At 56.5% G+C, this 27,980-nt stretch overlaps 14 protein-coding genes across 14 annotated transcripts; 8 read left to right on the top strand and 6 right to left on the bottom strand.

Annotated features, from left to right (window-relative positions):
* Window positions 1-151: 151 nt before the first annotated feature.
* On the bottom strand, window positions 152-1,895 carry BDY17DRAFT_333936 (ribosomal protein S5 domain 2-type protein; the record flags this gene model as incomplete). The annotated part of the gene is made up of 2 exons (XM_033737909.1): window positions 1,359-1,895; window positions 152-1,262 (listed from the first exon to the last, which is right to left on the bottom strand). Exons 1-2 carry the CDS (start codon window positions 1,619-1,621, stop codon window positions 152-154), a joined length of 1,374 nt encoding a protein of 457 aa, XP_033589462.1. The 5' UTR covers window positions 1,622-1,895.
* A 540-nt stretch (window positions 1,896-2,435) lies between these two features.
* On the top strand, window positions 2,436-6,302 carry BDY17DRAFT_250778 (uncharacterized protein; the record flags this gene model as incomplete). Its single annotated transcript, XM_033731104.1, has 2 exons — window positions 2,436-3,088; window positions 3,167-6,302. The coding sequence occupies 2 exons, from the start codon at window positions 2,436-2,438 to the stop codon at window positions 6,300-6,302; spliced, it is 3,789 nt and encodes a 1,262-aa protein (XP_033589461.1).
* A 534-nt stretch (window positions 6,303-6,836) lies between these two features.
* On the top strand, window positions 6,837-9,308 carry BDY17DRAFT_265048 (uncharacterized protein). Its single transcript, XM_033731891.1, has 3 exons — window positions 6,837-7,058; window positions 7,108-7,894; window positions 8,018-9,308. The coding sequence occupies exons 2-3, from the start codon at window positions 7,265-7,267 to the stop codon at window positions 8,855-8,857; spliced, it is 1,470 nt and encodes a 489-aa protein (XP_033589460.1). The 5' UTR covers window positions 6,837-7,058; window positions 7,108-7,264; the 3' UTR covers window positions 8,858-9,308.
* A 94-nt stretch (window positions 9,309-9,402) lies between these two features.
* BDY17DRAFT_309990 (short-chain dehydrogenase/reductase) lies at window positions 9,403-10,365 on the top strand (the record flags this gene model as incomplete). The annotated part of the gene is made up of 1 exon (XM_033735390.1): window positions 9,403-10,365. The coding sequence occupies one exon, from the start codon at window positions 9,403-9,405 to the stop codon at window positions 10,363-10,365; it is 963 nt and encodes a 320-aa protein (XP_033589459.1).
* Window positions 10,366-10,812: 447 nt separating this feature from the next.
* BDY17DRAFT_250940 (nonsense-mediated mRNA decay protein 3) lies at window positions 10,813-12,387 on the bottom strand (the record flags this gene model as incomplete). Its single annotated transcript, XM_033731123.1, has 1 exon — window positions 10,813-12,387. One exon carries the CDS (start codon window positions 12,385-12,387, stop codon window positions 10,813-10,815), a length of 1,575 nt encoding a protein of 524 aa, XP_033589458.1.
* A 73-nt stretch (window positions 12,388-12,460) lies between these two features.
* BDY17DRAFT_296433 (uncharacterized protein) lies at window positions 12,461-13,584 on the bottom strand. Its single transcript, XM_033733452.1, has 2 exons — window positions 13,038-13,584; window positions 12,461-12,976 (listed from the first exon to the last, which is right to left on the bottom strand). The coding sequence occupies exons 1-2, from the start codon at window positions 13,438-13,440 to the stop codon at window positions 12,792-12,794; spliced, it is 588 nt and encodes a 195-aa protein (XP_033589457.1). The 5' UTR covers window positions 13,441-13,584; the 3' UTR covers window positions 12,461-12,791.
* Window positions 13,585-15,264, top strand: BDY17DRAFT_296432 (uncharacterized protein). Its single transcript, XM_033733451.1, has one exon. The coding sequence runs from the start codon at window positions 13,838-13,840 to the stop codon at window positions 14,870-14,872; it is 1,035 nt and encodes a 344-aa protein (XP_033589456.1). The 5' UTR covers window positions 13,585-13,837; the 3' UTR covers window positions 14,873-15,264.
* BDY17DRAFT_296430 (pyridine nucleotide-disulfide oxidoreductase-domain-containing protein) lies at window positions 15,255-17,188 on the top strand. Its single transcript, XM_033733450.1, has 2 exons — window positions 15,255-16,871; window positions 16,930-17,188. Exons 1-2 carry the CDS (start codon window positions 15,382-15,384, stop codon window positions 16,970-16,972), a joined length of 1,533 nt encoding a protein of 510 aa, XP_033589455.1. The 5' UTR covers window positions 15,255-15,381; the 3' UTR covers window positions 16,973-17,188.
* Window positions 17,047-17,330, bottom strand: BDY17DRAFT_323658 (uncharacterized protein; the record flags this gene model as incomplete). The annotated part of the gene is made up of 2 exons (XM_033737060.1): window positions 17,047-17,112; window positions 17,166-17,330. 2 exons carry the CDS (start codon window positions 17,328-17,330, stop codon window positions 17,047-17,049), a joined length of 231 nt encoding a protein of 76 aa, XP_033589454.1.
* A 343-nt stretch (window positions 17,331-17,673) lies between these two features.
* Window positions 17,674-20,287, bottom strand: BDY17DRAFT_296426 (glucose-methanol-choline oxidoreductase). Its single transcript, XM_033733449.1, has 5 exons — window positions 19,800-20,287; window positions 19,620-19,739; window positions 19,342-19,558; window positions 18,454-19,289; window positions 17,674-18,396 (listed from the first exon to the last, which is right to left on the bottom strand). The coding sequence occupies exons 1-5, from the start codon at window positions 19,829-19,831 to the stop codon at window positions 17,880-17,882; spliced, it is 1,722 nt and encodes a 573-aa protein (XP_033589453.1). The 5' UTR covers window positions 19,832-20,287; the 3' UTR covers window positions 17,674-17,879.
* Window positions 20,288-20,365: 78 nt separating this feature from the next.
* Window positions 20,366-22,609, top strand: BDY17DRAFT_296424 (thiamine diphosphate-binding protein). The gene is made up of 4 exons (XM_033733448.1): window positions 20,366-20,666; window positions 20,718-21,148; window positions 21,205-22,252; window positions 22,312-22,609. Exons 1-4 carry the CDS (start codon window positions 20,421-20,423, stop codon window positions 22,363-22,365), a joined length of 1,779 nt encoding a protein of 592 aa, XP_033589452.1. The 5' UTR covers window positions 20,366-20,420; the 3' UTR covers window positions 22,366-22,609.
* A 328-nt stretch (window positions 22,610-22,937) lies between these two features.
* Window positions 22,938-24,349, top strand: BDY17DRAFT_249722 (uncharacterized protein; the record flags this gene model as incomplete). Its single annotated transcript, XM_033731010.1, has 2 exons — window positions 22,938-23,114; window positions 23,174-24,349. The coding sequence occupies 2 exons, from the start codon at window positions 22,938-22,940 to the stop codon at window positions 24,347-24,349; spliced, it is 1,353 nt and encodes a 450-aa protein (XP_033589451.1).
* A 326-nt stretch (window positions 24,350-24,675) lies between these two features.
* On the bottom strand, window positions 24,676-25,445 carry BDY17DRAFT_136994 (uncharacterized protein). Its single transcript, XM_033729477.1, has 2 exons — window positions 24,996-25,445; window positions 24,676-24,944 (listed from the first exon to the last, which is right to left on the bottom strand). The coding sequence occupies exons 1-2, from the start codon at window positions 25,303-25,305 to the stop codon at window positions 24,772-24,774; spliced, it is 483 nt and encodes a 160-aa protein (XP_033589450.1). The 5' UTR covers window positions 25,306-25,445; the 3' UTR covers window positions 24,676-24,771.
* A 579-nt stretch (window positions 25,446-26,024) lies between these two features.
* BDY17DRAFT_296419 (aquaporin-like protein) lies at window positions 26,025-27,964 on the top strand. The gene is made up of 8 exons (XM_033733447.1): window positions 26,025-26,459; window positions 26,515-26,784; window positions 26,838-26,901; window positions 26,952-27,010; window positions 27,058-27,258; window positions 27,315-27,407; window positions 27,458-27,467; window positions 27,605-27,964. Exons 1-8 carry the CDS (start codon window positions 26,424-26,426, stop codon window positions 27,937-27,939), a joined length of 1,068 nt encoding a protein of 355 aa, XP_033589449.1. The 5' UTR covers window positions 26,025-26,423; the 3' UTR covers window positions 27,940-27,964.
* The last annotated feature ends 16 nt before the right edge of the window (window positions 27,965-27,980 follow it).

Below are 27,980 nucleotides of genomic sequence, written 5' to 3'. Positions count from 1 at the left end.
GGTGGAGCTTTTCTGGACGCATGCAACCACGAGAACGGTGTCCTGCTAGTCTTCGTTTTAAGTTGGCACAGGATCTACACAGCAAAAGTTTGTATGCTTTTATGGTGTAACATGTACTGAACCGCCGGCCAGCAAATCGTCAGCCGCCAACTCAAGGCGAAGTCGGCGGCAGCCATTCCTGATATTGGTCCACCTGCTCCACGCGCACGCCCTGCATGTCCTGCCGCACACCAAGGATGCTGACCTTGCCGCTGTGCTCGCTCTTCACATTCCACCCGTCAAACAGCTTCTGCAGAGCCGCCACCGTCTCCTCTCTATCTTCAATCAACAACGAAATCGCATCGTAGCCACCAGCGCCCGGCACCACTCCGCCAATGACACCCGGCACAGCCTCGCAAGCGTTAATCAATTCCGTCTGTTCTGCTGGCTCGATGGGCACCCCGCTCTTCTCGGACATGATTTTTATCCCGCGTCGGATGCGCGTGAAGCAACTTCGTAACCTCTCCAGTCCGAAATCCTGCGCTTCAGCCATGGCGCGCAACTCCTTCGCCAGGCTATCATTCGCAGCATGCAAATCAGACCAAATTTCGTTTGCCTCCGCCGGGTTCTCCTGTCGCCACGCTAGGACCTTCTTCACCATTCCGGGTGTTTCACTCCCGCCCGATACATCGCACATGAGCAGTCGCAAGCCTTTGGGCACTTTGACCGCATCCCGGTGGATCTCTGTGTTCCATTGACCGTGCGGGGGTAGCTCTTCGACGAGCTCTCGAAGGGATTTGGAGAAGCCGCTGGTTCCGGGGTCGGCGGATTTCGACAAGATGGTGGGAGAAAAGCGGCGGTAAAGACAGCTTCCGTAGACTGCACTTGCTACATCGAACCCTGAACCAACTTTACCCTGTGCTGCGCAGTGGGCCGCTTGGGCGAGGTTGTGGATGATGCGTTTGCTGCGATCAGAGTCGAGATCGAATAGCTTCGAGGGGAGATAGTAGGATAACACTGCGGCCGTGATGGCTGTCACCAAGGCTGCGGAGGATCCTAGGCCGGTCTTGTGAGCTTTGCGGAGCTTCACGCCGAAATCGCGGAAGCGTGGTTGGGTTGAAGTTGCGGCTGGAGCAGCTGGGGTGGAGTAGTAATCGTTGTCCGCGAGAATGGTGATGGACGCTGGAGTGATGGTTGGACTTGTGATCGCGGAGATGTAACTGAGTGCGTAACCGAGTGTAGTTTCAATAAAGACGTTGCGATTGACGTGCAGGTCTGCATCCCTATATTGGCGAGACAACAATGAGTACCACGTAGGGGCCGGTACGAAAGGACAATGGCTCGACATGATGCAACAGCGGAAAAAGAGAAAGTCTTACATGCGCAACTGGGTGACACTCATCCCACTTCCACTCCCTCCCAGACGATATCCATAATTCCAGGCGGCTTCTTGGAATTGGGGTGAAGTCACCTCGATCTCCGACAGTTCCACGCCGCGTCTGGTAGGAATGGGTCGAACAACGACATGGATGCGGGCATCGAGGCCAAAGACCAGGGCGGTATAGGTACGATCGAGACAAAGGTAGCCACCTGCCAGCAAGACCTTGCCCGGAGCAGAGACGGCTACAGCATTGTGAACCATTCGATCCTCTCCGAGGAATTGACGAGTCACAACGGAGAGATTGAGGCTCCGAGTCGGATGGTGATTGTAGTGCTTCGGCCGAGATGGAGATGAGACGTGGTCGCTAGGAATGGAGAGCTGGAGTTAAGCTGACCTCCGGCTCCGTTTTCCCTGCTTTTTGGTGGCAGATGACCTGAGCGATTAGGGATTTTGCGGAATGGGCAGGATTGGGGTTAGAGACGATTGAAGAAGGGGTTTTTGCCGCTCAATCGCGAGAAAAGCGCCGGAGAAGCTGTGACGAGAGTCTCGATGGCGTCGAGGTGACCTTTGGGTGGGAAAGGTGTTGTCAACCTCACTCGTGGGAAACAGCACGCTCGTTGTGCCGCACGTGGAAGAGGCGCGCGAGGTATTTCCGGAAGGCGGGAGGTGGATCCGCCGGGGTGGGTCGACGCCTAATGGGGTTAAGGTTCCGGGCGATTCGCGAGAAATTCGAGGAACAGCTTGCAGTCATCATCGTCCTTCCATCATCCTCCCTCCTCCATCACACCCTGCGAGGCATCCCTTTTTAGACGCAGGCCACCTCGCCTGCTTTCCCTTCCTCCTCCATCTCCTCCCCCATCCTCTTATCAGATCTCTCGCTTTCCCTTCCCCACTCTTTTGGGGCAGGTCCCGACCATCTCGACTCTACCAGCCACGCGACCATCTACTTCCCTCCCACACCTTACCCTGCGCGTTCGTTTGGCGACTATCTAGTCGTCAAATGACCCTGCACCCTCGCTACATTCGTCTCATCCAATCCCACCCTTCGCAACTGAAGGGCTCCTCCATCACCTGAATGCCTTACGTGAAGTCCACAGTCCACATCTCGCGTATTGCAGGCACTGCCCTCAAGACCTTCACCCACGGCTACGCCCAAACCGTTACCGCCCTTGCCGCTCAAAACCACAACTCCTCGTCGCCTCTTACCGACGCTCTTGTTGGCAAATACCGCAAAAGCGAGCACAGCAGAGCGAGCAATGTCCTGCAGAACATCGAGCAGGCTCGCCAGGCGAGCACCCTCTCCTCGGGTCGAGCGGAGACCGGCCAGCAAGATCATGGCATAGACAAATACTTCAGCGCATGGCAGAAACAACACCAGCGGAATACCACCAAGGAATGGCAACCCTTTCACATTGCGCGCGGCATCGAATGGCAGCCTCCCAGTGTCGTTCCAGCCCCGGCGCAAGATGTGCAGGCGGCTGCCATCACGGAGGATGTGCAGGAGCAGAAGAACGCGGATCTGACTCCGCCGAGTCTGAAGCGCTCCTACAGTACGAGTGCGTTGGACAACTTTGGCAAGGCGTTCAGCCATGATGAAGCTGCGGAGGCCGAAGCGCTTGAAAAGGTCAACATTGCCATTGCCGAGGAGATTCAGAAGTTCAAGTCGGATGCGGACGATCTTGAAGTGTCGAAGTCTGCCAGTGAGGTATCGGTCACACGAGAGGCGGTGTCCTCTCCCGCGGATGTCCAATCGATTGAAAGTCCCGCGACATCCTTTGCGCCTTCGGAAGCACTTTCAACTGATAGCGACGCATATACACTCGAGCTTCTGCAACTCGTCGAGGCTGAGAGATATCATGAGATCCCGGCAGCTTTCCAGGAGATGTTGCGCGCTGGCGTGCAACGTCCATCCCCGTCAGCATACCGCGCCCTTATTTGCTCCGCCATCGCGATCACCTCTGGGAAGCAGCAACAAATCCCCAAGGCCCTCGAAGTCTACTCGGACATGCTGCGCCGAAAGGTCACTCCCGATACTGCGACGTTTGGAATCCTCATTGGACTCCTGGCAAACCGGGCTTCGGAAGCAGTGACACTGCGCAAAGGTCTCGAGGAGCGATTGAGCCGTTACGGTGGACTGCACGGTCCTGGAAAGTTCATGTTTCAATCAACCCAGTCCGAGCACTCCATGCTCCTGGAGGACTCGTCGCTTTCGATTGCTTTGAAGATGTTCGACCGAGCGTCGCAAGTTGATGGCGAGAAACTGTCAAGCGAAGCTTGTGCCGCTCTCGTCGTCGCGTGCGCCGAGCAAGGGCGTATCGAGGATATGACTCGGGTGTACTCTCACATGGAGCATGTTTCACTGGATCCCCAGTCCAGCATGTATCCTCCGATGATTGTGGCTTTTGGAGTCAGCGGTGACTTGAAGAGCGCAGTCGACGTGTACGATGACTACAAAAATCTGGCCGTGGCGAACAATGCTGGGAAGAACACAATGCTTCGCAATGACCACGACATCTACGCTGCGTTGATCAAAGCGTACGGCTCTTCCGACCGCTTGAAGAACGGCTTGAAGTTTCTGTCGAGTGTGCAGTCAGAAGTCGCCGATGCAGCTGAGCTCGGGCAATTGCGAGATGTTGTGGCGCTTCAGGCCCTTCTTCCGCTTGCTCTCAGAGATGATACCTTCCGGAATGCCTTCGACCTGACCCAGTCGTTGTCGGGACAAGCTTTGACTTCCGCGCTCGCATCGATCTGCATTCAAGCCGCCGATAAGAATGTCCTGGACGTCAGCATCAGAGCATTCGACAAGCTTGCTGCTCAAACACAAGATCTTGCGCAGCCTGCCATGGCTGTCGTAGCGATGCATATCCGCAACGCCAATGTGGAGGCAGCTGAGCCGTACTGGCGAATCCTCGAGTCTGCGCCGACCAGTATCACGTTCATCGAGCCCAGTACCATGCGGACTGTCGCTCTGATTGGAATGAACCAAGCGGAGCGTGGCTTGAGACATAGCCGACGCATGTTTGGCCGCATCCGTGACTCTCAGACGGAGAGCAAGCAAATCGAGGCTGTTGAGCAGATTGACGAGGCTCTGGAATTGATTGGCAATTTTATGCTCCGGAACCCTCTCCACCTCACGTCCGAATCGAGCGTGGAGTTGCTTCGGATGATGACGGAGAACGGTGGATTGGTGCAGCCAGTGGCAGAGCATCTGGTTGCAAGGCTCAGTGCCGACTCAATCACGCGACTGGGCAACGCCGACACCGAGCTCCTGACCCGAACTCAAGCTGGGATGATCCTGGATGCTGCTGGCGCTGACATTGCAGGGCCTGCCCGGTTCGGCTGTCTGTTGGAGAATATCGTGTCCAAACGCATCATGCCAGCTTCCGAGACGGAGACCATGATTGAGAAGGCTCTGATCAACATCGACAACGCCGGCTTGTCAAGCCTTTGGAACACCTACCGCTACCCTCCGACCCCGGCCTCCTTTGCAGCACCATTCTCGCCTGTTGTGCAATACTCACCGCACACCCCAGTCTTTGCTGGTCAGACGGCGTTTGACGACTCGTTCGATCCGTACGCTGCACGCACCGATGTCAAGGGCTCGAATGCGATCAACGAGCTGCTTGAGAGGCCACAAGGACGACGCACTGCCGAGGCTCTCACCAAGTTCCGAAACATGCGCCGAGCTGGACGTGTGCCACGCATGTTCACCTACGGCAAGCTGATTGAGAGTGCAGCCAAGGAGAACAACCTCACGCTAGCTCACGACATTCTTGAGATGGCCAAGCAGGACGTGCCATTCGATGCGCGGTACCGCGTTGTCCGTTTCGGCTGGCAGCAAATCCTTGACCACATGGTCGCCGGCTGTCTGAGCATCGGTCGCAGAGACTTGGCCGCTCGCTACCATCAGGATCTCCTGGATTTGGGTGCTGCGCCGTCCGCAAACACTTTTGGGCTATACATCACCACGTTGAAGGAAAATACCAAGACGTTTGACGAGGCCACCGAAGCGGTCAAGATCTTCCATCGCGCAAAGGCGGAGGGCGTTGAGCCTTCCTCCTTCCTCTACAATGCGTTGATTGGCAAGCTGGGCAAGGCTCGTCGCATCGATGACTGCCTCTTCTACTTTGCCGAGATGCGCAATTTGGGTATCCGCCCGACGTCCGTTACGTACGGCACGATCGTCAATGCCCTCTGCCGTGTTTCCGACGAGAAGTTTGCCGAAGAGATCTTCGAGGAGATGGAGAGCTGCACCAACTACAAGCCGCGCCCCGCCCCGTACCACAGCCTGATGCAATTCTTCCTCAGCACGAAGCGCGACCGCGGCAAAGTGCTGGCCTACTACGAACGCATGCGCAGCAAGGGCATCCAGCCGACGGTGCACACCTACAAGCTCCTCATCGACACCCACGCCACGCTGGAACCGGTTAACATGCCTGCCGCCGAGGCCGTGCTGGAGCAAATGCGCGCCGATGCCATTGAGCCCGAGGCGGTGCACTATGCTTCTCTCATTCACGCCAAAGGCTGCGTCTTGCACGACATGGCTGGCGCGCGTGCCCTCTTCGACTCCGTCATCTCCGAAGGCAAGACGCGACCGCAGCCGTGCTTGTACCAGGCTCTGTTCGAGTCGCTCAACGCCAACCACCTTGTTGGCGAGTGTGGGGCGCTGCTGGATGACATGTCGGCACGAGGTGTGGAATTTACGCCGTACATTGCCAACGCACTGATCCACGGCTGGACGCTGGAGAAGGAGGTCAGCAAGGCGCGCGAGGCTTTTGATCGGGTGTCTATTGCGAAGAGAGAGCCTTCGACTTATGAGGCTATGGTTCGGGCGTATCTTGCTGTTGGTGAGAGGGAAAATGCCCGAGGGATCGTGAGGGAGGCGCTTGGACGGGGTTATCCGAGCGCTGTTGCGGGCAAGATTGCAGAGTTGGTGAGGTGAGGACGTGAAGAGGAGGACTGTACAGTATGATTGCATTATACGGCTGGGCATTAGCGATGGAGTTTGGGAGTTTGTGCTTTGGCTGTTTCCGGCCGGCTACACTGGCTCCAGGGACGTGGATGCCGCGGAGGACTGGTCTGGCACGACCATTGGATTTTGTGTATGTTACTGACTGAGGATACCCCCCATCTCTGCTCTGCTGGGACTTGCGCTTCTTCTCATCCGTCTGTTGAGTTGATGGACGAGTGGAGAAGCGCGGTTCTGGAGTTTCCTATGATAGGAAAAAAACAAACAAGTTAATAGCATTCTCTTCTCGAGTCTATGATGCAGGCTTTGAAGACGGCATCCACGGTACATGACTCGGGAGTGGTGGTTGTCGTACGCAGCAGTGAGACCGGCACGAGGAACACCCGGCGGTCTGCGCCTTCCCTTCTCGTCTTGGCTGTCGTGGCTGCCTCTTGTGTCTTTGCTTGGCGCTGCTGGTGATCTTTCTTGCTCACTTATCGAGGACACAATCCCATCTCTCTTCCATCTATTCACCATCCATTTCCTTCAATTTATTCGTGTTGCACGTGGTACTCGCTCATCCTTGTGCTAAAGAGAACACGCCATTCCGGCAGGTGGAGCGGCATCGGAAGCGAGGGCGAGACTTTCCGCCTCGGAGCCCCTCCGGATCCGCGACGACCCTGGCCCTGCAGGCCCTGCCTCCTCCATTCGAACGTCATCCCCGATCTGGACTTCGGTCCAGCCTTAGCCGTAAGCTCATCTTACGGGACGGAGCCCAGCCGCTAGCTAAGCGCTCAAGACTATCGCATTACAGATACATTCGACCATTCCGTCACCAACCTCAAGTCTTCTTTTGTGCGCCGACTGCTCCTCGCATTCATCATTCCCGCGCAACTCGCACCACCTCACAACCGGAAGTTGCGCCCGCGCGCACTCCACTCGCCCGCCCGCGCAGCATGGGCCGCCATGTCTTCTACACCAAAATCACGCCCCTCCCCGCGAACATCCCGCGCCTCCTCGCCCTCGACCTCCTGCATAGCCACGACGAGTTCATCCGCCTGAACCCGCTCGTCATCAACGTGCGCCCCATCGATGCGCCCCGCAACGCCGAGGGCGACGAGTACTTCTCCAACTGGTACGAGATTACGGAGATTATGAAGGTGACGGGTGTCAAGGTGCGGTATGACTTCAAGGGCTGCTTTCACAACCAGAGCTGGGGCATGCAGAGCCATGTGTTTGCGCCGCTGGGGATCGAGTTTAGGAACAAGTATCGCATTGGTGGCAATCAGCCCGGCGAGCCGAAGGAGGACCGCGAGCTGGGTGTGGATACACCAGTGGAAGGGCTGTATTTGAGGGAGGACATCAGCTTCACCTGCAATACGCTCATGGCGAGTTTCGTGCGCAAGGAAATGCAGGAGGCGAGTCGGGTGATGATTGATCGCATGAGGCGCAAGGCGGAGCTGCTGGATGAGGGGAAGCTGCTCGCCATGTTTCAGAATGGAGAGTTGAAGACTTCGAAGCCGGGTCAAGGGGCGGCTGCGACGCCGCTGCCCCCTCCAGAACCAATCTCGGATGGCGAGTACTCTGTGCCATCGCCTATTGCGGGGCCGAGTAGTCCAGGATTGCCATGGGAGAGCAGTCCGGATTTGCACAGCGACAGCTTCCCCAAGCCGGGGTTTCAGAACTACAGCCAGCTTGCGGGACGGCAGTCGAGTCTGAGTTCGAGGAACAGCTACGCGACCATGAATCAGCAGCCGCCACCTGATCAGCAGAGGCGACTGTCTGACAAGCAGGGCCAGGGCCATTATGGCGTGACGCCTATTGAGTTGCCTGGAGAGTACTACCACCCGCAACAGCAGTCCGGCCAAGCCAATCCGCAACAGCAACCTCTCGCCTTTCGCTACGAACTCCCCGGTGATAACTCCCTTTATCCTCCCGATCTGAAACCCCGTCCGCCACCCAATGCAACACATCCCGCCTACCAGACTCGCTCCTCGCCGCTCTCCAGCCCTCGTCTATCCAGCGCCGGCAGCGCCAGTACGAACCCCTCTGCTCGAAGCTCCTACCAGGCCTACAATCCCGAGCAGGCGCAACAGCAGCAACAGCAGCAACAATCACAGCAACAACCACAGCAGCAGCAAAACCCAACTGGCACCCCTCGCGTCACCTCCCACCAAAGCATCCCCGAGGAGCCTGGCGCAGCAGCACCATCCTCCCCCTCCTCCGGACAACACCCTCAAATACAAAGGAACGCCTCCTCAGGGGACGAAAACTACTACCACAACTACAGCCGCTTACGGCCTCCGCAGCCCGCCGCGCCGCCGGAACCAGATCACCAACGCCTGTCCACTCTGTCCATCAGCAATCCCAGCATGGGCCGGTCGACGTCGAATTCTTCTTCTTACTACGGCGACGAGGCGGGCACCATGTCGACGCAGCAGTCGTCGGGGCAGCAGAGCGTGGTGGCGACTTGTCCTGTTTGCAAGACGTTTCAGGGCGACGAGCCGGCTGTGGGGCATCATGTTGAGGTTACGCATGGGTTGACTTAGGGATGTTTCTTGCTTTTTGACTGCTTCTTCGATTCTCGCTTGTTTTACTAGGCTCTTTACCAAGCAGTGGAGCGAGGGGCTGCTCTACTTGCTGCACTGACATGTGGCTGATGGGGGTTGTGGAGTTATTAGGGCTAGGTCCCGGGATAATGCTGGATCTTTCAAGACAGATTTGGGGATGATTGCGCGGAGAGAGATTTAGGTCACGGTTCTTAGCTGGAGATACCCATTTCTTCGACGTGTTGCTTCCTTTCGTCAAGACGGCCGGAGAAGGCGTGGTCCAAGATGTAGATTAAGTCCGGAGTTGTGTGCTTGTAGCACCGTATCGAGGCGTGCCCTGGGCAGCTTGGCGGGCGGCGAGATGGTTAGGCCGGCGGGCAGCTGCCTTTAACGCCGGTAAGGCCGCATTGGGATAGGTAAAGTACCGTAGGTGGGACGGTATGAGCTCACCACTTCTCTTCCTCGTGCTGCCCAGTTATTTAAACACCCACGAAGCTCCCCGCTCCTTTCCTCTCACCAGCAGTAACATCAACCACAGCTAAATCATGGCCTTCGTCTACTCCCAGCTCTTCGTCACCCCGCGAATCCCCCCCGCCGCCTCCCTCACAGGCCAAACGGCAATCATCACCGGCTCAAATGTAGGCCTAGGCAAAGAAGCCGCCCGCCACCTCACCGCCCTCGGCTGCACCAAAGTCATCCTCGCCGTGCGCAACACGACCGCCGGCGAAGACGCGCGCAAAGACATCCTCGCTTCTACTGGTGTGCCGCCCCACACGCTGGAGGTGTGGTCTCTCGATCTAGCGGACTATGGGAGTGTGAAGCGCTTTGCGAAACGCGCGGAGTCAGAGCTGCAGCGGATTGACATCCTGCTTGAGAATGCAGGCATCGCGACAGACAAATTCGCCCTCTCGGAAGGGCATGAACGCACCGTCACCGTGAACGTCGTCTCCACCTTCCTCCTCGCTTTCCTCCTCCTGCCCAAACTGAAAGAAACGGCGAAAAAGTTCGCCGTCAAACCGCGCCTCTCAATCGTCAGCAGCGAAGTCCACGCCTGGACGAAATTCGCCGAGTGGAAGCAGCCCAGCATCTTCCCCGCGCTCGACGACGAAGCAACAGCCAATATGCAAGAGCGCTACATGACGAGCAAACTCCTCGAAGTCCTCGCGATTCGGCAGTTCGCGCCCAAACTCGCCGGCACAGGAGTCATTCTCAACTACCTCAACCCCGGACTGTGCCATTCCGAACTCGGCCGCGACGCCGGCTGGAGTCTGTACTTGTTGAAGATGGCGCTCGCCCGCTCGACGGAGGTGGGGAGTCGTACGCTTGTTTGCGCGGCGGTGGCGGGTGAGGAGAGTCAGGGGAAGTACATGCATGATGGCAAGGTGGACGAGTCGGCGCTCAGCCCGTTTGTGCGCAGTCAGGATGGCGAGGAGGCGGGGCGGAAGGTGTGGGGGGAGTTGAAGGGGATTTTAGAGGGGGTGCAGAAGGGGGTTACCGAGGGGTTTTGAGGGGTGGTTGGTGCTGGGGAAACGAAGGCGTTGATGGGGTTCAATGAATACCTTGGGGTTGATAAGTAATGAGAACATGATTTCAAATCTGAGATTTCCTCTTCTACTGCCCGAGAGGGCAAGCAGACGCTGCCCGCTATGAAAGCTGCTACGAGCAAAAGAGCACCCACTTGCCCAATCCTGTCCGACTCTCTCCTTGATCCGTCTTGCGCATCTTCTCGGCTTCAGCCTGTAGATGATCTCAAACGACTTGGTGGAGGGATCTAGCAGAAGGAACCTCTCGAGGCAAGCCTTCCGGTGTGGCACACGTAGCCGACATTGAGCAAGCGACTCCAAGCTGCGTGCGAGCCGGCGAATCGCGAATGGGAGAGTCGGGCTTCTCGCACGTCGACAAGATCCTCGGAGCCGGCACATCTAGGCCGTCCGAAATCTGGTTAAACATCCCTCTCACACCTCCTCGTGATCCTCCAAATTGATATCATCCATCTCATCAATCAACTGATCCATCGGAATCTCCAGCCCATCATCCTCCTCGCCATCCGTCTCCATCGCCGCATCCTGCGCCACATTCTTCGCACCATGCTGCGGATTGCGGTACATGTTCATGCCCTGCCGCAATTCTTCGTCGGCCTCAATATCGCGCAGGAATTGCTCGTAGTCCACTTCGTCTCGATCGGCGTCACCAGCGCCCTTCCGGCCTCTCTGTTCGGCGGATTCTTCCTTGGTGATGCGCTTGAGGCGCCAATTGCGGCTCTTGCCCTTCTTGCGCGCGGGGTAGTGTTTCTTCACCAGGATGACGTCGGGAATGGTGCCGGCGTATTGCTTGGAGTTTTCGATTTCCTCGAAGTTCTCGTTGTTGAATTGCGTGCCGGTGAGGTGGTAGCCCATCACGCTGTCGCCTGCGTGCAGAACGGCGCCCAGGTGTGTGCGAACGAGGTACTCGGTGTCGTTGACGCCTAGATCTGACGCGCGGACTATGGTCACGTCTGCGAGAACGAAGCGTCCGTTCTCCGGGCCTGTGGGTTCAATGTCCATTACGATGAACTCGACGAGCTCTTGCACGTCGGCGATGGGGGAGAAGGGGGAGCGCCAGTAGATTGCTGTGTTGAGGTCGGCGATTTGCAGGGTATTGGGGTCGAGGAGGTTAATGGCCGTGCCGACGCGATAGCACAGGACCAGAGGGGAGATACTGCCAATTTGCCTGGCCAGCTTCGGCGGGAGTGCGACGAGATCGTCTTTGCAAATGGGCACGAGTTCGCAGGAGTAGGTGTGTTTGTAGGAGGTGCTTGATGTGTGGACGTCGTGTGAGATCAACTCTTGGGCTTTCTTGGTTCGCACGGGCGAGACGGAAGTGAGGAAATCGACAAACTTCTCGGCGTGGTTGCGCTGGGCGAAGAAAAAGTCGATGCCGTTCGGGTTCTCTTTGATGTTGATTGTATCTTTGTGCGCGCCTTGCTTGAGGATGAGTTGTTCGAGGTAGAGGAAGGTGCGCTTATGGGGGACTTTTTGCCGGACCTGCACCACCGCCCGCCAAGTGTTGTGGGTGTATGATTTGGCGCAGTCGGGGCACTGCTTGTACTGCTGCACAAACTCGACGGGAAAGTCCTGCTGGAGAATGGCGCCCTGGAAGGCTTCTTGTTGTACCGTAATCTTCAACTTGACTCTTCGCGAATGCGGCTCAGTCCAGATGAAGTGGGCGTCGATGATGCGACTCTTGTTCAACCCGCGCAACTTGCGCAAACACAAGGCGAGCAGCTCTCGAGACTCGAGGGTGGCGCCGACCCACTGGCTAGGAGGCGAAAGCCAGCGGTCGCAGTCGCGACACATGAGCAGCACGCCCTCCCGATCGATGCCCTGTGTGATGTCGACGGTCGTCTTCAAGCAGTCATTACATAGTGCTCCGGCAGCTTGCGTGCCATCGATCGGGGCGCCGCAGTTGTAGCAGAGGACGGTGGCAGCGGTGGTGGGGCGGTGCTCGGTCGGAGGGAGAGCGACGGACCCGGAATCGACTTCCATCGACATGATGACGGTGTAGAGAAAGGATAGGAAGTGTGAGAAGAGGAGAAGAGAAGAGGAAAAGAGTGCTGCAAACACCTGCAGCGAAGATGAGTCTTGACGACGTTCGCTTTGCTTCGAAATCTTTTGGCCATCCCGAACGTTATCGATAGCGATGCTGACTAAGGTCGTGCCATAAGATACGCCCACGATGATCGCATGTCCCGCACAACACTTGATCAGCCTTGCCTAACAAATATTCATTAATTGCAATAGCATCATGTCCAAGGCATGCGTTCGCTATCGGCACTTCCACTGAAGTGACACAACAAGCACGACGATCTCCCATAGAGTCTCCTCGCTTGGTTTGCGATCGCACGTTTCATTCGGTGCTAGGAGCAATGTCGAAACTGTCTGTTGCGTTCTCCTCTTCACTCCAGCATGACCCAGAGATACAGAACGTTCACGAAGAGCCCCACAACGCAAATGACTGCCGCAAAGACCCCAATTTTGATGATGCTGAATCCTCTGTCTCTATTCCAGGTCCCCCACGTGGGCGTCCTCGCCGTGTGGATGCCATAGCCGATTGTGGCAATGCTCGCAAGCAAGCATGTGACTGAATGACAGGTCAGCGATCATTTGAAACGAGCCTCACGCCTTCGCGAGCCGAAACTGACCAGACATCCATATCCGGGGGTACATTTTAGCCTTGAGCGCCTGTTTCTTCTTTTCGGCAATTCTGGCGTCTTCCGGCGCGAGGCCCGCGCGGACATCCTTGTGGATCGCCCATCCATCTTCCAGGCCGAAGATCAAAGTATACGCGTGCCTGTCATACTCTCGGAGCTCCTCGCCGGTTCCCAGCCGCCACTTGGCGGAGATTTGGGTGGCTTGTTTCAGGTCCACATCGCGGCGTTGCAGCAGGGAGACAATGTACTTCCGCACCTCATTCGGTGATGCCGTCTTCCCAGGCGGCTCAAGTTCCGCAGGGGCCGGGCTATCATCATCTTCGCTGTGCACCGACAGTAATTCCTGGACGTCGGAGGCCGGGTCGAACTCATCTTCCTGCTTCGGGCGTCCCATGGTCAAAGGCGTCCTCGGCCGCGCAGCTAAAGCCAAGTCTCCTAAAGCAGTCTGCCAGATCAGACACCGCCGGTACAAGTACGCGCACTTTAGATGATGCACAGTGCATCAGTATCTAATGCATTTGTACGTCGAAGTGGTTGCCTAACGGTGCGCGATATACGGTCAAGGGCTGATGTTGGTCGAATCGATCGTCGGGATCCAATTTACGCGCAGCGTGACGAGTGCCTGAAGTGCAGTCCATCGATGTCCACCTCCCTCGGTGCTCTATTTTGCTCAGATTCTATCGTAGCTTAGGCGATATCAAAATGGCTTCCACGTTGCTTTGTACTGTCTAAGGGACTAGTGGATTCGTTGCGTAGTAGGAGATAGCTTTATATGGGGTTTAATATGCCTAATGAATGCCTATACTCAGTCAAAAGCTGATGTCAAGATGGACACATCCAACCCGAAGCAGAAGACGGCGTTGGTCACCGGAGCGAATGGATACATCGGTGAAGCTGTGGCTCGAGCATTCCAAAGGGCAGGTTTCAAGACGCTGGGCCTCGTCCGTACTCCCCAGTCGGCGATCGTGCTAGAGAAACACTCCATCATCCCCATCACGGGCTCTGCGGCAAAGTACGAGGATGTGCTGGCCGCGGTCAGGACGCATATCACCGCCATCGACGTGATTGCTTCCACGACAGAAGACAAGCGGAACTACGTTCAGCACTTCACGGACACGATGGTCCTATTTCGAGCGCTGGCCCAGATGTCCAATGAGCAAGGCGTGTGCCCTCTCGTACTCATCACCTCCGGCTGCAAAGATTACGGACCCGGGGAAGTGGATGGATCTCACAATCTCGTTGCGCACACTGAAGAGGCTTCCCTGAATCCCCCGCCCTTCCTCAAAAACAGGACCACATACTCGCTCCAGGCCTTGCAGGAAGACTCCTTCGATGCTGTCGTTCTACGCCCTACCAACGTCCACGGCGGTTCGAGTTCGTACTTCGGCGAGTTCTTCGAACTGGCAGCTGACGCCAAAAAGGACGGCCGACCACTGCACTTCGACTCCGATCCTCGCACCATCGTCCACAGCATGAACGTCAACGACTGCGGAGACGCATACGTCGCGTTGGCGAACCACCCCAATCGTTCGGAAGTCGCGGGGCAGTGTTTCAACGTCTCGGCCGGGAAGCGCTACGAGACGCTGCGTGAAGTTGGACATGCCCTCGTCAGACTCTACCAGATCCCGCAAGGCCTGCAGTTTGGTGCGTCTGAGCGTGGCGTGCTGGAGCCTTCGAATATGTTGACCAACTTCTCGCAATATGTTTCATCGGAGAAGATTCGCTCGTTGACGGGCTGGACTGATGAGAGTCCGATGTTTGCGCAGGACATTCGACGGTATCAGCAGGAGTACCGGGATGCGAAGCAGGGCGGAGGTGGGAAGTAGATCATGTCTAGACTTGTCGGGCGTGTTCTTGAGACGGAGTATTGGAAGTTCAGGCCAGCCGTTTCAATACTTTACTGTTTGACTGTCGTGGTACTACTGGTCGTTGAGCACGCGAAGGATTGTGACTACGCGCGAAACCGATGACATTGGAGAAGGGCATTTTCGATGAGCCTCCGCGCCATCGACTGTCGATACCTTCATACGACCATCGTAAGATGCCATCCCATCGCGCGTTTTCCCTCAATTCAGTGTCTCTGTTGATCGGAGAAGGAGCGATACGGAAGGGCGAGAATAAACCGCCAGCCTTACGTCACGCTTGCGCAAAGCACCGGAACGTTCCATTGTCGGAAGGTGCACATCACTTTTACTGGCTCAGCCTTCCGTCTCATCACACATCACATCGCTTAGGAAGATACTGCTACAACACCGTGCCAGCATCCCGAGATCTTGCCAGTTCTGCATCGCGCTTCTTCTCGTTCTGCTATTCTTTCGATACATCAGCAGATGTCATGTTGCCCCTGCGAGGGCACGCATTGTCTGCCCGGGCCACAAAGCTCTATTCAACATGGCGTCCCACAGCCAATGCCCCTCTGAGAGCAGTGCACAAACGCAACATCACAACTCAGCAGCTAGACGCAGAGCGACAAGACCGGGAACGCATCATCGTACTAGGGTCTGGGTGGGCTGGGTACACTCTCGCCCGAGATCTGGACCCGAAGAAGTACCAGGTCGTCGTGATCAGTCCAAGGTCATATTTCGTCTTCACTCCGCTGCTCGCTGGTGCATCCGTAGGCACACAGGAGTTCAGGACGACCCTGGAGCCCGTGAGAACTCGTCGGTCGAAAAATCACTTCTTTCAGGGATGGGCGGATGCGGTCGATTTGGAGGGGCAGAGCTTGACCATTGAGGAAGCTGTCGAGGATCCGTGGCAAGGCCGATCACTCACATTCGATCGACATGCACACGAAAGCGAAGCTCAGCGAGCACACGAAAAGCAAGTTGAGGCGAAGAAAGGGCAGTTGTTTGATCTTAAATGGGACAAACTGGTCATTGCCGTCGGCTGCTACAATCAAACCTTCAACACGAAGGGCGTCCGAGAAAACGCATTCTTCCTGAAGGATGTGGGTGACGCCAGGAGAATCCGCAATCGGGTGCTCGAGTGCTTTGAGACCGCGGCGCTGCCCACGACATCAGATGCGATGAGGAAGCACCTGCTCAACTTCGCAGTCGTGGGCGGTGGTCCGACGGGCATCGAATGGTCCGCCGAATTGCACGATCTCATTCAAGAGGACATGAAACGCATCTACCCTGACCTCGTCCAGCACGCACAAATCACAGTCTACGACGTGGCCCCCAACGTACTTAGCATGTTCGATGAGCGTCTGTCGCAGTACGCAATGGCGCAATTCAATCGACAAGGCATCAGCATCAAGACATCACATCACATCGAAGACCTCAGAGTTGGCGCGCCGGAAGCAACAAAGCAACATGGTGACGTTGGCGACAGTGCATCATGCTACACTATCAAAATCACAGAGGAGGGCGAGATTGGCATCGGGATGTGTGTGTGGTCGACTGGACTGATGATGAACCCGTTCGTAAGCAATGCGCTTGCGGGTAAAGTAAAGCGACACGATAAGACCGGCGGTATCGTCACCAACGAGCGACTCCAGGTCAAAAAGGACGATGATAGTGCCCTACAACACGTCTACGCTCTTGAGGACTGCGCCGTCATCGAAGACACTTCCTATCCTGCGACTGCACAGGTAGCCTCGCAGAAGGCAGGCTGGCTGGGCACCCGCTTCAACAAGGGCGACATTGAGCAACAGAAATTCACATACAAGAACCTCGGCGTGATGGCGTACCTTGGGAATCGAAATGCTATTCTTCAAAGCGACGGAGACGACATCTCTGGACGAGTGGCGTGGTTCATTTGGCGGTCGGCGTATCTGGCGAAGAGCGTGAGCTGGCGCAATCGGATACTCATCCCGACGTATTGGTACGTTGTGCTCTTGGGCTCTTCAACGTGGACTTGTTTCGCTGACGCTACTTGACAGGTTCGTCAATTGGTTGTTTGGCAGAGACGTTTCAAGATTCTGAATGCGACTCTATCTCCCTATTCAACGCTGGCTATCCGTTCATTCCTACGGAAGCTAGATGTCCACACTCATCCCTTACTGCGGGCCTGGGTTGCCTTGTTGGGCGCCGCCCTGGCCACCAAGCTGGTTGTTGATTTGTTTCTAAGTTGCAATCAGCGCAAGCATAAGCAATGTCAGAAGATATCAAGCCTTACATCCGCAACCTTATCAATCTTCGAATCGTACTTGTCGCCCAGGCCGGCGCGGTCGGTGGCCTGGTCGATGCCCTTGTTGGCGTAGTTGTCGACCTTTTGGTCCGCACCCGGCTTCGAGCCCATCTTGTGCACCGCTTCCTTCGCTTTGTCCATGAGGCCCGACATGTTGCTTGAGATTGTGCGGCGCTTGTTTGTATTTGTACTGGTACTGAAAGAGAGTCGTTTAGATGGAAGTCAGCAAAGAAACGCCGATGTGCTTGCCCAGCCGCAACCGTATTTATATATCCACGCTGCGATCTCGAGCTCGTCATTGGGGCTGATGAGATCTTGCCAAGTCTTCTGGCCAACTTTGACGTAGGGCCTTGCCAACTCGTATCCCGTCGTTTGGTGCAAAAGTGGAGTGCTGAGTTTGGGGATTGCGTAAAGACTTTGGCTGATCATTGTCGATCACGTGCTGGGGAGTGCATACAGCATCCCTGTCGCGGTTCACTCTAACGTTGTGAGGAATCAGGTAAGGTCAAATACGGTGATGATCAGCCTCCACGAATGCCTCGCATCGATCAAAGGAGAGAACGCAGGAGAACTGCTATACACAGGATACCATTTTTGAACTAGATAACGTGAAACCCCAAGGCGGCACACCTGCATCCCAGGCCAGGCTGCCCTGGCGCGCGTGGCATCGAGGGCCAGCCTAGATTGTATGGAATCGAACATCTATTTGCCCTTGATGATGAACTCGGCAGCCAGCTCACCAATACCGTAGGCCGGCATCTGCGTGTGACCGCTGTGGGCAGTCGGCATGACACTGCAGTCCGCCACACGGAGGTTCTTGCAGCCCTTGACGATGAGCGTCGGGCCGACGACGGCCGTGGGGTCGCTGTCCTTACCGAGCTTGCATGTTCCCACCGGGTGGTAGGAGGTGGAGCAGTACTTCTGCACAAACGGCTGCCAGTCCTCGTTCGACTTGTTCAGGTGGTGCGTCGCGCCGGGCGGCCAGGCGCCCTTGACGACGTCCTTGGTGCCTTCGCCGGTCATGACGAGCTCGTTGGCGAAGCGCACGCCTTCGGACATCATCAACAGATCGCGCTTGTCGGAGAGGTATTTGTGGTCGACGAGCGGGGTTTCCTTGGCATCCTTGCTCTTGACCTGCACGTAGCCGCGAGACTGGATGTTCATGAGGAAACAGCACATGGCGAAGGCGTATTGGCCTGGCTTGGGCTTGTCGGTGTATCTGCGACAGGCGATTAGTGGACGAGGCGATGATGAGGTCGCAGACAGGAAGACTTACTCAGGTGGTCCACCGTAGCAGATTGTGTGGAAGAACTCGAGGTTGGGCTGCTTAGCAGTAAGGCCCATGGGGTCACGGCCGGGCTCACGAGGCATATCGCGCCACTCCTTGTTCTCGGCGTCGAGACGGTCGTTCAAGCGTGCAAAGGCAAAGGAGCCAAAGGGGAAGGTCGACAGCCAGCCGCTTCGCTTCTCCTCCCACTCCTTCTTGCCGTTCTCATACGCGTCAGGGTCGTGGTTGACTTGCTCGTCATTGGTAAGACCGGCGCGGTTCAACTCGTAGTAGATGAAGATCAGCTGGTGATCGGACAGGTTCTTGCCGATGCCCGGAATGTCAACGAGTGTCTCGATGCCGACGGCGTCGAGCTCCTTCTTGGCTCCAATACCAGAGCGGTTCAGCACGGCGGGGCTGCAGTAGGTACCGCAGCAAATGACAACTTCCTTCTTGGCCAGAGCTTGAGCTTTGTTGCCCTTCTCGTCCAGGAATTCGACGCCCTTTGCGACCAAGAGGCCATCGGCTCCCTTCTCGAGGATGACCTTGTCGACAGTGACGTTGCACCTGACAGTGACGTTGCCGCGCTTCTTGTCTTTGGTGATGAAGTCCGCGGCGGTGGTGCGAGTACCCTGCCATGTGGTCCTCATGGCGTGACCGCAGCCATTGGCCGCCTCACCCGAGCTGAACAGGTCGGGGATGTAGGGCAGGCCCTTGGACTGGTAGTTCTTGAGGAACAGCTCTCCCAGAGGTCCGCAGGGCGCAGGGGTGATGTGCAAGGGGCCATCCGTGCCGTGCGCGGCTTTGTCTTCCGGGAACCAACTGGCGGGATGGAAGGTTTCGGACTGTGAAGGTTAGTCAATTATGTTTGAGTGGATGGTTGGTTGGTTGCCATACCTTTCGCATGGCCCGGAACATCTCGTCTCCGCTGAACTCGGGGACACCCCAGTCATCGTAGTCCTGACGGACACCACGAACGCAGATGGTGCCATTGCATCCACTGCTGCCGCCGAGGAAACGACCGCGGGGAACGTGGACGGTGCGGCCGTGGAGACCCTCTTGTCCTGGGGTGATGATGTTCCAGTCGGTCTCGCCCTGGTGGTTCATGGTCCAGCTGTGCATAAGATCATCAGCTTCCAAACGGAGGTGGAACAGGATCAAGACTTGATACGTACGCGCCTGCCATGTGCATGTTGGTCATGTCGGCGCTGTCCTTGCCGGCCTCGAGAATGAGGACGCGGACATTGGAGTCCTCGGACAGGCGACCGGCGATGACCGGACCGCTGGTGCCGCCACTAGAATGCCGGTTGTCAGCTTGCCGCCTACAGCAATCAATGGCATTGATCCCGACTTACCCGCAGATGATGTAGTCGTACGAATCACCCATCTTGATCTTGAAGACGTTTGTTTGGAGTTTTGGAGGTAGGAAAGGGTCGAATGAATGGGGGTTCTGACACAAGGAAATCTGAGGCTGGCGCAGGTCGTTGCCGATGCTCTTGAGGCACTCTGATCAGGAGAAAGGGGAGAGGTTGAGAGGACGTACCGGCGGACTGTTTATAAGATGCGTGCTACAGGAGGGGTAAGGAGTTCTGATGCGGGGCTACCAAAGGATCGGGGAGCGATTGATCAGTCTAGATCTTGCCCGCTCCCCCCCGGAAAGCATTCGTAAGATCAGGGCTGCATGCGCGGAGGGAAGGTATATCGCCAACCTTCCCCGCAAAAAGAAACTCATGTACCGGCTAGATGGAGAGCTTCGCAGCCGCGGACCCCACAATTAGGATTTCCGAGCTTGGGGAACGAGAATGGAGATAGCCGGCGCGCGGGGAAACGCGGAGGCTCCACGTCATGCCTCCCTTGGCCGTTCCGAACGAGCAACTGTAGCGAGGCGCAGGGAGCTTCGGAGCCTAGCGTCCTGACCGACATTGTACTTATCATCGACACTCGTGTTGCAAAACTGACAGTCGCACGCCGCAAGCATGGTTTACGGAGCCAAGTTGATCGCGCAGTCGCTGCACGACCTCGGGGTCCAGGTGATCTTCGGGTTGCCGGGCCTTCCGGTCATTGATATCGCCCAGGAGGCCATGAACTTGGGCATTCGCTTCATCAGCTTCCGCAACGAGCAGGCCGCTGTGTATGCCGCCACGGGCTATGGCTACCTCACCGGCAGACCTGGCATATGCCTTTCCGTTGGCGGTCCCGGCATGCTCCATATCATGGCTGGTGTAAGTACAGATTGAATGCGATGGGCGGCGTGGTGCTGAAAGAATCCACAGATCCCACACGCCATGGCAAATGCCTGGCCTTTATTGGTGCTGTCCGGTGCAAGTGAGACGCACAATGCCAACAAAGGTGCATTCCAGGAAGTGGACGCTATCCCGATGATCACGCCCATTTCAAAGCTGGCGCTGCGACCTCCATATGCACACATGGTCCCGGACTTCATTCGAGATGCGTACAGGATAGCCATGTTTGGGCGTCCGGGTCCTACCTATATCGACCTTCCTGCAGACATCATCTTGGGCCATTTTGAAGTCCCGAGAAAGAAGTTGGCCCCACTGACCGAGACTCCGCGATCCACCGCCCCCGCCAACAAGATCCGAGACATTGCACAAGCCATCAAGTCGGGGAAAGCGCCACTCGTGGTGCTCGGAAAAGGCGCATCCTACTCCCAGTCGGAGAAGCAGATTCGAGCCTTGATCGATCAGTATGTTCGCCAATAGACCAATGGCAAGTTGGGCGTGTGTTAATCGTGCTGTACAGAACCGGCCTGCCGTTTGTCCCCTCGCCAATGGCAAAGGGCGTCGTTCCCGACTCCAGCCCCAACAACTACTCCGCGGCGCGCTCAACGGCACTGAATGAGGCTGATGTCGTTCTCGTGCTCGGTGGAAGACTGAACTGGGTCCTCTCCTTTGGCCTGCCTCCAAAGTGGAGAGCAGATGCCACGATCATCCAGGTCGACCTCTGCGCGGAAGAGATTGGCAAGAATGGCGGGCACCCAACACTCAGCGTCGTTGGGGACATTGGTCTGGTTGTCGAAGCACTTACGTCCCAACTGAAGGGCTGGCAGTGGCAGGGTAAATCAACTCCTTTCTACAAAACACTCCAGGCCGCGAAGTCGAAGAACGAGGCCAAGGCCGCGAAGAAGGCGGCAGGAGACAAAGTCCCAATGTCCTACGAGCGGGCATTCAACGTCATCAAAGAGACCCTGGACCGTCTTTCCAATCCCGACGACGGCAACATTGTGTATTGTTCCGAAGGCGCCAATGCCATGGACATCTCTCGGTCGATCTTCACCATGGAACATCCTCGTATTCGGATGGACGCAGGCACGTACGCTACCATGGGTGTTGGACTGGGATATGCCATCGCAGCCTTTGCCGCGTACAACTTCACCAATCCCGAGGGAGTAGCAGGTAAAAAGGAGCGGAAGAAGATCATTGCCATTGAAGGCGACAGTGCCTTTGGCCTGTCAGGCATGGAAGTGGAGACGATGGCTCGATACCAGATGGACATCATCGTGTTTGTCATCAACAACAGCGGTCTGTACCGCGGAGACTCCGATACCCGTGAAGGGTGGTCGGAGCGACAGAAGGTGTCCGTGGAAGGACGCACGGGCGAGAGCCCGGGGCTCAGTGCCACGTCTCTTGGCTACGAGACGGCGTATGAGAAGGTGGCGGATATGGCTGGTGGGATTGGATATGTCACTCGCACAAGCGACGAGCTTAAGAAGGCGACGGAGGAGGGCTTCAAGGCCAAAGTCCCGGTGGTCATTAATGTGCTTGTTGATCCGCAAGCTGATTTGGTCATGGTGAGTCGCGTCTTTGTGATTGTGTTCATCATCACCGCCGTTGCTAACACACTCGGCAGGACTTTTCCTGGCTCGACATGGCACCTCCCGATCAGAAGAAGTCCAAGTTGTGAGAGGCACGTGAGAGTGCATCCGCCTGGATAGGGAACGAGTGACACCAGGCATTGCGAAAGATGAATTGGCCGTGATCGTGAAGATCACGAATCTCGACGCACAGTGGACTGCAACTCAGGTGTGAGCTTGCGATCAAATAGATCTCTAGTGCAACTCCGTAGTGATTAGCACGCAATGAAAGAAAGCCTTGCTGCGAGTACCTAGTCACGCATCATAGTACCTTTCTCGTTGCATTCCGCAAGGCCAATACGTCCCGATATTGTCGTCGTCCACCACGTTGCTCGGGGGCAGGGCCTCGGTGATCCTGGGAAGTGGGGTAGCATATGTCGTTATTTTGCCGGCTGCAAATCGATAGAAGAGGCGCAGGGTCAGTGTTTCCTGAACATGCAAGCGTAGCAGAGAGATGGACCGCATGTAGAGGCGGAGGTCAAGATTAGGTTGCAGAGACGTACCTGCTTGATTAGGCAAGGGTAAACGTCAGTCGGCTTGGCGCGCATGGGCCAAGTGCTTCATCCGTTGATAAAGTCCGTCATGGTTGGATATTTCTAAACGACGACATGTCATTGCCACCATGCCCATCCCCATCCTTCGTCAAGTGGTCTTCGATGGCCTGGACTCGGTGCCATGGGTATGGCCAGCGCTTAAGGCCGTGCCATGGCTCGCCTTGGTCGTACTCCTCAAATGGTTCTTTGGCGGCGCTCGCAACACCGGCGAGCGGGACATGCATGGCAAGGTGGTGTTGGTGACGGTACGCGCATTCCGTTCATCCTCTACTTCGAAACCGAACATCGCTAACTTTCTACACAGGGTGGAACATCCGGAGTTGGCGAGGCGGTGGTCAGAGATCTCGCAACACACGGCGCTCAGATTGTCCTCCTCACCCAGCACGCCTTGAGCGACCCTTTCCTTGTCGAATTCATCCAAGATGTCCGCTCTCAGACCAACAACCAGCTCCTCACCGCCGAACAAGTCGATCTTGCGAGCCTCCACAGCATCCGCCGTTTCGCTACGAAATGGATCGATAACGTCCCACCGCGTCGACTGGACATGGTTGTTTTATGCGCAAACACCACCAGCACCGCATCCGCGCGCGCCGTAAAAGAAGGAGAAGAGGTGGGAGATTTGGCGGAGGAGGGTGTGGAGAGAATATGGCAGGTCAACTACTTGGCCAACTTCCATCTGCTCAGCATTCTCAGCCCGGCCATCCGAGCGCAGCCGCCGGATCGAGATGTGCGTATCATCATTGGCGCTTGCAGCTCCTACCTGTCAGGAGACCTGCTACACATCACCCACCCGTCTTCCTCAAAACCATTCTCCAAGGGAAAGCCGCAGCCGAACACTCAACCGCTTCTCGAACCCACACGAGTGTCCCCCGCCAACGCTTTCCCGACATCCAAATTCGCCCTGACAGCGTTCGCACTCGCATTACAGAAGCATCTATCCTCCTACACTCGGCCGGACAAATTCCCCATGAACGCCAAAGTCCTCCTCGTCGATCCTGGACTCTGTCGAACGCCAGGTACTCGCCGCTGGCTAACGTGGGGTAGCTTGTTGGGCTTGCTACTCTATCTGCTCACTTACCCAATCTGGTGGTTGGTTTTGAAGAGCCCGGATCAAGGGGCACAATCGTTCCTCTACGCCGCCATGGACCAGAGATTCTCGCTTCTCGCACAGAGTCTGGACGAGAACCTAAAGGAGACGGAGAAGGGCGGCTGGTACATCAAAGAATGTGCGCCTCGAAAGTTCGGACGGAAGGACGTGACCGAGGAAGAGACCCAGAAGAAGCTATGGGACTACAGCGAGAGGATGATTGAGGAGGCCGAGAAGCAAGGAGCCAGCCGACGGGCACGCGAAAAGAAGGAGGCGGAGGACGCCAAAGACGAAGCCGAGGCGGTCAAAGAGTTGCAAGACTACAAGGCAAAAGTGGGGAAGAAGGATGGTCAGAAGCAAGGGGGCAGTCGGCGGAGTCGAAAGGCTGGCTGAAGGGTTCTGTCCAGCCAACAATACAACCGTTTTTCCACGTCCTCTCATGTCATTTGTCTTATTATCAATCTGCTTCGCCAAGCAAGCGGACGGATGACACCTGCCGTACGAGTCTCGGCATCCATCTCAAAGACAAACGCCTCAAAGCCGACGCTACCGTGTGTGAAACCGTCCACGCTTACCCAAGCCGGCCGGGGACCGCGCCCTATGCTTAATTTGTACGCGTTCATAAATGTTTCGCCTTGGGAGACGCCCGCCTACCGTCAGGAAATTGCTGGAGCCAGTGAGTTCGACTCCATTCCCTGCGTACGATAGATTTGGACAAGGTCTGAAGGTCACATCGACTGGCTCTGCGTCTGCTCGCAAGATCTTCTCCTGGATCTGCAGCACGCTCTTGCCGTTGCTTGACCATTCGACGATTTTCAACCCCGGATCATCCTCTGTGATGATGGCGATTCAGGAGGTCGTTGAAACATCCACATAATTCCCTCCAAAGACCGATCCAGCCTGGCTCTCGTGGAATCCTTTCCAGCGCCGGCACAGGTATGACCAATCGGAAAGTATGGCAGTTCTCCGCTTATGCCATGGACGAAGTCTGGCCCTGTCAGTCAGGATTTACCCCGGTTGCCAGAGACGCGCATCCCACCATCATTGCGGCACGCCTGATGATCACCTGACGCGGAGAAGTAATCGCAAGTGGCGCGTCGATGACTTGCAATTGCCTTGATTCCCAACTCTGTCGCTGTCGCTTCATCCCACTTGTAATCGACATCGTTGAGCGCGTTTACGGCAGAGTGTGAGTTCAAGAGAACAGGACACGTGCCTTGGATAACCTGCGTACGCGCGCGATGCCGGCAAGCTGACTTGCCAGATCTCCCAGTGTAATCTGGCTCCACCCTGGAACGACGCGTACGTCGCCAGGCTGAGGTTTTGCGTTCCTCAGCTCGGGACTCCATCGTTTAGTCGACCATCAGCGCCGTTCAAGACGAGAAACGGAAAGGTTGTGTTGCCGCCCACTTCACGCACGCAATGCGTTGCGCTCCTCGTCTGGCGCGGTGTTGACAGCTTGGGTGGCTTGTTGGAAGGCTTCGCTTACAGCCACGATGTTGTCGCAACTGGGGGCGGATATTGCGGATCGCGGAAGAATGCCGCTGACGAGCAAGGGGCGAAAAGCGAAGGAACATGGATGTAGTAAGCACATGTTATGCAAACCCCTACGAACAAGCAGCAGTCTTCTCACCACGAGTCACTTGATGGACGACCTTGACGGCCAACGAAGCGTGGCAGGAGGTTGAGATAAGCATGTCGAGTAATCAGCGCTACCAGCGTGTATCGGGCTCGCACTCGCGCATTCCAACGACAGATGGAGAGATCGCGCACCCTTCTTCCGACGGATGCACCACCCAGCACGCGCTGTAAGTAACTGTGTACTTTCCCGAGGCTTGTTCCTGGTTGCAAGGCGACGTAGCATCCGCGGGCGTCGAGGCATGGCGACCAGGCGGGGAACGTCGAGCTACACCATGCGGCTGTGCTTTAATTTCGCCCGCCTTTCCCTTCTGGGGAAAGCCGCCGGGCGTCTGGGTTGTGGGGGAAAGCTTAAAAACGCGGGAGGCAGTTGGTCCGACGCCGAATTGTACAACACGCCTTCTTCTTTCGGCTGCCCGTCCGGTGCTGACCGAGACTTCGTATTTGTTGGGGGTGCGAGGACACGCGCCCGGGGCAGAGAACCGAGGTCTGATGCACGATGCACCCCTGTGATTCGTGCGTTGCCGCGTGCGGAGGCCCGGTTCTCCACGTGCAAATGTGGGTGCTCCACACTCTCGTGCTTGGCAAATGTCCTTTCAGGGTCGTTGGAGTTGGAGTGGAGCACGGCAATTGGTGGAAGACGGGGGGCAAATCGGACGGAAACAATGTCGCTAAGTCCGCGAGTGACATGCCATGATTTCATGATTCCTACCGGGGAGTATAATAGAGGTCACCCTGCCGCTCATCTCCCACCTCGGTAACCCATCACCTCCAGGCGCAGAGCGGCACAACAAGCATTTCTAACTAATCACGCCAACCAATCGACAAAATGGGTGACAGCAACAGCAGCACCGACATGCGCCGCGTAAGTTGCAACAACTCTTCTTGTTGCTGCCGCCACGGCTCACACGTCTAAACAGCTTCATACGAACGAGATCGAGCTGGGTCTCGTCGAGGCAGTCCAGCAGCACATCTCCCGGAACATTGTCGCCGCGAAGCCCGTCTCCCAACGCAGACTCGACTGGGAGCACTGGCGCCCGCGATGGCTGCGTGAGATGATTGCCGAAGCGGTGGGAGTCTACTTCTACGTCTTCCCAGGTATTGGCGCCATCGCCGCCTTGACCATCAACAAGGCCGATGCTGCGTATGGATCGCTCCTGCAAGTCGGCTTTGCCTTTGCCTTGGGCATCGTAAGTCGCCCGGAATTGACCGGCGTCGTTTTGGTCTTGCTCACGTCATACAGGCTTTTGCAATCATCACCTGTGCCCCCGTCAGCGGTGGTCATTTCAACCCTGCTGTAACGCTCAGTAAGTCTCATGGCTCCCATTGATACGAGTCCTGTGCTGATCCATGATAGGTTTGGCCATCTGGCAAGGCTTTCCTTGGAAAAAGGTCCCTCGTTACATTTTTGCACAGGTAAGCCGACCCGGCCCTCCACGACGTGCTTTGCCTAACACGTGCAGATCTTTGGCTCCTTTCTCGCTGGGTTGATGATGGTCGGCTTGTACTGGCAGCAGCTCTCCGCTTTTGCCGACGCCACGCTTGCCGCTGGTGGAAGCTTGACCGGCCCTGGCTCTCCTGCATCGACTCTGTGCTCCTTCCCCTTGCCTAGCCAGAGTCTTGGCCATTTGTTCCTTATTGAATGGTTTGTCGACGCCTACATTGTGAGTGCCATCGCCGAGTCTGCCGCTTCCTGCTTTATGCTGACCCTCTGCCTCAGGGCATTCTCATCTGGGCATGCTTGGATCCTGCGAATCCGTTTGTGAGCCCGTCGATGGCTCCCTTTGCCATTGGTCTGGTCTACGCTGCAAACGTAAGAGCACCTGCCCCGTTGATCGATGTTTTGCACTAACAATTTGACAGATCTGGGCTTGTAAGTGCCACCGACGCCTTCCCACGTTCTGCACTCTTAGCAGTGAACCTCCGTTGTCGACATCTCGCTCAAGCACTTCCCCTCCTGTGTCGTTTTGGATTGTGATGTCTATGGATGCTAATTGACCGATGACACAGACGCCGATATCACCATCTCCACCAACCTTGCTCGTGACTTGGGCACACGCATGGTGGCAGCAATCTTCTACGGCCGTGGCGCCTTCACCTATCACAGCTACTCGTGGATCGCCATCCTCGTCAACCTGCCGGCAACCATCTTCGCCACCGGCTTCTACGAGTTCGTCATGCGCGACAGTCTGAAGAAGATTGCCGCAGGCCACGCATCCCACGAGGACGGAGACGATGGCTTAGCACGACACTTGACGAAGACGGGCACCGCCACGACCAGGTCGGTACCGGCGATGGAACAGGGCTACACTACGGCCACGGACCACGCGGTAAAGAACGTATAATGGAGATTAGAATGAGATGGATATATGCGATATATCTGGCA

Source organism: Neohortaea acidophila, assembly GCF_010093505.1.
Source record: "Neohortaea acidophila strain CBS 113389 unplaced genomic scaffold BDY17scaffold_5, whole genome shotgun sequence".
NCBI lineage: Eukaryota > Fungi > Ascomycota > Dothideomycetes > Mycosphaerellales > Teratosphaeriaceae > Neohortaea > Neohortaea acidophila.
This window is presented reverse-complemented; position numbering and strand designations above follow the sequence as displayed.

What these genes read in the sequence shown, in the direction of transcription:
- BDY17DRAFT_265048 (XM_033731891.1), top strand. Translation starts at nt 7,265, where the DNA reads ATGGGCCGCCATGTCTTCTACACCAAAATCACGCCCCTCCCCGCGAAC. An exon ending in TCTCGGATGGCGAGTACTCT is followed by an intron (nt 7,895 to 8,017) that starts GTGCCATCGCCT and finishes GCGGGACGGCAG; the next exon opens with TCGAGTCTGAGTTCGAGGAA.
- BDY17DRAFT_296433 (XM_033733452.1), bottom strand. Translation starts at nt 13,440, where the DNA reads ATGGGACGCCCGAAGCAGGAAGATGAGTTCGACCCGGCCTCCGACGTC. An exon ending in CCCCCGGATATGGATGTCTG is followed by an intron (nt 12,977 to 13,037) that starts GTCAGTTTCGGC and finishes CCTGTCATTCAG; the next exon opens with TCACATGCTTGCTTGCGAGC.
- BDY17DRAFT_296432 (XM_033733451.1), top strand. Translation starts at nt 13,838, where the DNA reads ATGAATGCCTATACTCAGTCAAAAGCTGATGTCAAGATGGACACATCC.
- BDY17DRAFT_296430 (XM_033733450.1), top strand. Translation starts at nt 15,382, where the DNA reads ATGTTGCCCCTGCGAGGGCACGCATTGTCTGCCCGGGCCACAAAGCTC. An exon ending in ATACTCATCCCGACGTATTG is followed by an intron (nt 16,872 to 16,929) that starts GTACGTTGTGCT and finishes GCTACTTGACAG; the next exon opens with GTTCGTCAATTGGTTGTTTG.
- BDY17DRAFT_296426 (XM_033733449.1), bottom strand. Translation starts at nt 19,831, where the DNA reads ATGGGTGATTCGTACGACTACATCATCTGCGG. An exon ending in AACATGCACATGGCAGGCGC is followed by an intron (nt 19,559 to 19,619) that starts GTACGTATCAAG and finishes TCTTATGCACAG; the next exon opens with CTGGACCATGAACCACCAGG. An exon ending in TGTTCCGGGCCATGCGAAAG is followed by an intron (nt 19,290 to 19,341) that starts GTATGGCAACCA and finishes TAACCTTCACAG; the next exon opens with TCCGAAACCTTCCATCCCGC.
- BDY17DRAFT_296424 (XM_033733448.1), top strand. Translation starts at nt 20,421, where the DNA reads ATGGTTTACGGAGCCAAGTTGATCGCGCAGTCGCTGCACGACCTCGGG. An exon ending in ATTCGAGCCTTGATCGATCA is followed by an intron (nt 21,149 to 21,204) that starts GTATGTTCGCCA and finishes CGTGCTGTACAG; the next exon opens with AACCGGCCTGCCGTTTGTCC. An exon ending in CGCAAGCTGATTTGGTCATG is followed by an intron (nt 22,253 to 22,311) that starts GTGAGTCGCGTC and finishes CACACTCGGCAG; the next exon opens with GACTTTTCCTGGCTCGACAT.
- BDY17DRAFT_136994 (XM_033729477.1), bottom strand. Translation starts at nt 25,305, where the DNA reads ATGGAGTCCCGAGCTGAGGAACGCAAAACCTCAGCCTGGCGACGTACG. An exon ending in TCAGGCGTGCCGCAATGATG is followed by an intron (nt 24,945 to 24,995) that starts GTGGGATGCGCG and finishes TGACAGGGCCAG; the next exon opens with ACTTCGTCCATGGCATAAGC.
- BDY17DRAFT_296419 (XM_033733447.1), top strand. Translation starts at nt 26,424, where the DNA reads ATGGGTGACAGCAACAGCAGCACCGACATGCGCCGC. An exon ending in GCAGCACCGACATGCGCCGC is followed by an intron (nt 26,460 to 26,514) that starts GTAAGTTGCAAC and finishes ACGTCTAAACAG; the next exon opens with CTTCATACGAACGAGATCGA. An exon ending in TTGCCTTTGCCTTGGGCATC is followed by an intron (nt 26,785 to 26,837) that starts GTAAGTCGCCCG and finishes CACGTCATACAG; the next exon opens with GCTTTTGCAATCATCACCTG.